The sequence below is a fragment of the Suricata suricatta genome, chromosome 8 (genome assembly GCF_006229205.1).
Source record: "Suricata suricatta isolate VVHF042 chromosome 8, meerkat_22Aug2017_6uvM2_HiC, whole genome shotgun sequence".
In the NCBI taxonomy this organism is placed as follows: domain Eukaryota; kingdom Metazoa; phylum Chordata; class Mammalia; order Carnivora; family Herpestidae; genus Suricata; species Suricata suricatta.
In genome coordinates, this window is record NC_043707.1 from 139526385 (window position 1) to 139531327 (window position 4943).

A 4943-nucleotide genomic window follows, 5' to 3' on the forward strand; every position below is an offset into this window, starting at 1 on the left:
CAGCTTCTCAAACTCAGACCTCTTAGGAGACTGTATTCAAGGGTCCTCTGCCCCTGGAGCCCCCCCCTCCCCAGAGGGGACGCAGCAAGTGCCTGGCAATCAGCGTCTTTTACTGTAACAGAAGCACCTGATGGAGAGGCGGTCACCTAGCAGACGCCCGTCGGGAGTAAGCGTGCGGCCGGCCGCCCAGCCGGGAAGGGCCAGGCCCCCTCACCCCATGCAGCTCCCCTGTTAGAAAGTCCTCGGTGTTCTAGAAACTGACCATCACGTGCGTGACCCTGCCCTTCCCCTCCTGGGCTGTGATCTGCTCTTCCTTTTAAATTCACTAATAAAGAGTGAGCCCACAAAGCCCCCGCCCCACCCCCACCTCCGGTCCACACGGCTTCTCTCTCCACCCGCCGCCTGGCTGCGTGGCCCGGCCCGCCTCGAACCTCCAGGCCTGAGATGGCCCGCGTCCCGCGGTCACGCAGAGAAGGGCTGCTCCAGCCACAGCACTGGTGCGGGGGGAGACACCTGTGGGCCGCCCCGGGTGAGCGCCCCGGGCCCGCTCCGGGCCCGCCCCGCTGACCGCAGCACACCGCCATGCTGAGGAGGACACTGCGGTCCAGGAGGGGTCCTGGGAGGCGAGAAGTAAGGCCCCCCGGCCCCTGGGGAGCTGCTGGTAGAAGGGGGAAGGTTCCAGGGGACACGACAGTGCTTGCACCTTTGCGTACCGGTCCAGGATGACACCACCCCAGCCCGCTGAGGCCAGCCCTTTCCCAGCATCTGCCTTGGTTTCCCCAGTTGTGAAATGGGCGCTTCAGCAGGTGCTGAAGGCAGGCGGGCCGCTTTCACTATGACGGTTTCCTGGCCGAGCAGGAGGCCGGGGCCGGGGAGTCTGATTTCTCAGATCCGGCGTAAAAGGTTCCCCAGAGGAACGGACGTCACAGAGCCCCCTGCCTGCCGAACCCCCACCTCCGGCTGCAACTGCCCGAGTCCCATGGGGGCCCAGGGTCTTCGAGGGACACGACAGAGGACAGGGGGACCCTCCCGCCCCATCCCACCCCAGCTTCACGGTGACTCCTTCACACGCTCCCTGGACCCCACATGGCCCTCGCTCTCTGCCGGACGCTCACGGTGCCTCAGACACGGTGTGCTGGGGTGAGGGGCTCCAACTTCTGCACAGGGGGCTTTAGGGAAAGGGGGCCAGGCCCTCGGGGCCTCCAGAGTTCCCAGCACTGCCTCCTTCCTGGGCCCCAGCTCTCAGCCTGGTGCTGGGGCCCCGAGACAGACCCGCTGGGCCGCGGGAGGCCAGGGGCCCACACAGCTGCCGTGTATGGGGGTAGGTGGCCGCCTGGGGGGCTGGCACCAGCAGGCATCCCCAGATCTCCCTGGGGCCAGGGGTCCTTACACCCCCTCCTTGCATTCCGCCTGCCTGCAGCCTCCTTCTGGCGCACCAGCGCCTCGCAGTGGGTGGCCAGAGAGAGGAGCAGGGACGCAGCCCCCAGCCAGGTAACACAGCCCTGCCTTCCTGCCAAGAGGACCCAAGCGTGGTGTGACCTGAGACACCGCAGGAGGGCGTCGGGGCCCTGGTGGCCTGCTCCACGCCCCTGTGCACCGCCCCCCAGAAGCAGGGTATCAGTCTTCCTTTAGCTCAGGCCCTGGCGGCAGGGGCCCACTCCGTTCCATCATGTCTCCCCCCTGCCCCACGGGACCCAGGCTGCTCAGAGGCACACGCGTGGCTCAGAGCAGTCCCCCTAACAGGGACAGAGATGCTGCTGGAGCCTGGTACCGATCCGATCCACAGGGACTAGACGCTGCCCAAGAACAAAGCCTCATGGAGAAAGCAGGGCAAGAGACACAGAGGCAGCTGGTGCCACACCTGGATCCAGCCATGCCTGAATCCATTCCTACCTTGGACTAACAGTTTCATGAGCGGATACATTTTCTATTTTGCAACTGAAACGTCCAGACGGCGGAAGCTGTAGGCCTGAGCACCGGCTTCCCGGTTCTGCAAGCCCCCAAGACAGGACAGTCCACACCGACTGCCCCCCACCGGAAGGCCCCGCAGACAGCAGCCCCCCTCACCATGACAGGCGTGGTCATGCCCTGCAGGTGGAAGACGTCCATGTCAGCCTCAGCGCCACTCACCACCTCGCTGCTCCCCTGGCTGGGCTGGGGAAGGTCGAAGTAGGTGCTGTCTGGTTCCCTGGAGGGAGGGGACAGAGCCATCAGCCCCGAGTGCCCGGGCCCAGGGCTCGGGACCTGAGCCGGCCCGTCCTGCCCACGCAGCCCTGCAGCCCGTCACCTGTCTCCTCTGCTTCCTCCCGAGACCCTCGCCTGCCGCACCCTCTGCCTCCTCTGTCACCAGCGCTAGTGTCTGAATGCGGGAGGCGTGGCCACACGTGGGCTCTGTCCCCTGGACCTGTCCTGGCCCAGGAGTGCTGGTCGCAGGAAAGAGCCCAGACGGTGGACCCTGCACCCCCGGAAGGAGGCCCCCCTCACCCAGCCCTGCCCAGGGCGGCCGGAGGAGGTACTCACAGTGAGCTCCACAGGTGCTCGAACGTGGCCCCCTCGTCGGCGGCGGCGGTGGGCTGGGACATCTTCCGTCACCCGGCCCGGAGGGCAGCTGGCTCTGCGAGGGGGGAAGGAGAGAGTGGGTGCTGTGGGAAGGCTGGCCTCCGCCCTCCTGCAGCCTCCTGGGGGGCTGGCCGGGCCGGCGACACTGACACGGGACCCCCCTTCACATCCCATCCGTCCTCCCCTTTCCAGGGCCGGGTGCCGCCTTGCGGACGGGTGGGCCTGACTCCAGACCCAGGGTGGGGTGTCCCTGGGAGGGCAGGGGCTTCTCAGAGCTGCCACCTACCAAGTGGGGTGACAACAGGGCCGCAGGGCCCCGTGGGGGCTCGGGAGTAAGCAGGTGGTGCACACAGTGGGCCGTGCCCGGATCGCAGGGAACACCCCAAAGTGTGGCCACCTCCACTGTGAGCTACGTCTCCGGGTCTGGGGGCTTCCTAACGCCCCAGGACGTGAGGATGGCTCAAACCCCGGGCCACTCCCTCTTGGGAAGAGCGTGTGCCGGGCACGCCCAGAGGCTGGAGCAGAGCCCCAGGCTCGAGCCTTCTGTGCCCCGCGGCTGTGGCGTGCCAGACAGCGGCTACACTGGAGACAGGGTCCTCCGCCACGGCCTGGACACAAAAGCAAGTGGGACCCCACGAGGCGACCCAGAGCCATGGCCGTGAAGCTGTCACAGCAGCAGAATCACCGCATGGGGGTCTCGCGGTCACAGCAGATGCCCAGACACACTGGCCTTTGTCCCCAGGGTCTCCTCTTCCTGAGAGCCTCCGCGCCCAGCCCTCACCCACCATGGCCTTGCCCAGGCCAGGCACCCTGGGCCCCTGGCCTCCAGCGGTGGCAGGGAGGGGCAGGGACACCAGAGCCACCCCCTCCCCCCTGCACCCACTGCCCCACCCTGGCCAAGATGGTGTCTCCCCTCGGCCTGCCTTCGGGTCCTTGGCAAAGGGCCGTGGGAATCAGCCTGGCCGCCATCTGCCTGGCAGTGCCCGAGCGGGCAGGCCCGGACCTGCCCAGAGCCGTTGGGGGGGGGAGGGCACACCCGCAATCTGTCACTTTGTCCCCAGGTAGGCGGGCGCTGGTGGAGGTCTGTGGCGCTCTCCGGGGGCCGCCACGTGCCAGGCCACTGTCTCGGGAGCAGGCACGAGCCGGGAAGGCCGCCGCGGGGGCAGGATGCCGGCGAAAGGAGGCCCCGGGGCGAGGCTGGCCGTACAGGATGGCCTGGGCCAGGCAGCTTAGAAAGCACGGCCCCAAACCAGCTCTCCACAGGCTCAGGAACCACTCCGCCCACCTTTCAGAAGACAGGCTCAGAGAGGTTAAGTGACCTGCTGAGGTCACACAGCGCAGCCCTAGGCACAGGGATGATGGGGCGGTTTGCTCAGAGTTCAAAACTAAGTTCTCCGCCCCTACGGCACACACGCCTTCGGCACATGCTCTGCCCAAAAGGGGTTTAACAAGGCTGGGCCGGGCTCACTTGCTTGCTCCCCATTCTGGGGAGGTCACTCCCACCCCGAGCTGAACCATCCAAAGCCCAGCGGAGGCGAGCATCAGATGTGGGGTCTGGGAGCTCGGGATGGGCTGGGTCTGGCAGGAGGCAGAGCAGTGCCAGCGGCGGCGGTGGGGCCGGCTGCCTCCCCATTCCCCGTGGGGGGCGGGCACCGGTCACAGCGGCCTCTCACTGTGCGGGTCTTGCGTGCTGACACGAGGCTCAACTCCAGGCTATTTGGTCCGAACCTGTTCATTTTGCAGGTGGACCATCCAAGCCCAGAGATGGAAAACACTTGGCTAACATCACACAGCAAATGGTCGGCAAGACCCAGCGATGCTCCCGTCACGGCCCCACTGGCCGCAGTAGCCAGAAGGTGCCAACGGCCCAAATGTGCAGGACAGATGAATGGACAGACAGTCCTCCGCAGGGGGCCACGAGGACGCGTGGACACCGCTGCAGCGTGCCCCAGCTCGAGAACATCACGCCGAGACGACCCGACGCAAAGACCACGCGTCAGGGGCCCCGCCCACCGCGTGTCCGCAGCAGACGCCGCGCAGACGGAGCTCCAGGGGCTCCCACGACGGGCGCGGAACCCGGCATCTTTAGCCCCCGGGGTTCACCAGGACTCTGAGATGGGCCCTCCAGGAGAGAGCATCCCATGGACCCACCTGGCCCGCCCCTGCACCCCCAGTGCCCACCCTCACCCGCCCCTGCGCCCCCAGTGCCCACCCTCACCCGCCCCCTGCGCCCTCAGTGCCCACCCTCACCCGCCCCTTGTGCCCCCAGTGCCCACCCTCACCCGCCCCCTGCGCCCCCAGTGCCCACCCTCACCCACCTCTGTGCCCTCAGTGCCCACCCTCACCCGCCCCCTGCGCCCCCAGTGCCCACCCTCACCCGCCCC

The 4943-nt window shown here is 67.4% G+C and overlaps 1 protein-coding gene across 4 annotated transcripts in view; it reads right to left on the minus strand.

Annotated features, from left to right (window-relative positions):
• Positions 1-4943, minus strand: part of TP73 (tumor protein p73) — a 56495-nt gene that overhangs the window by 35868 nt on the left and 15684 nt on the right. For all 4 annotated transcript variants that reach the window (XM_029947200.1, XM_029947199.1, XM_029947201.1 and 1 more), the window contains exons 2-3: positions 2521-2614; positions 2068-2188 (exon numbers count right to left, since the gene is read on the minus strand). In XM_029947200.1, the coding sequence (XP_029803060.1) occupies positions 2068-2188; positions 2521-2582 (183 nt within the window). In that variant the 5' untranslated portion in view covers positions 2583-2614. The remainder of the gene's footprint in view (positions 1-2067; positions 2189-2520; positions 2615-4943) is intronic.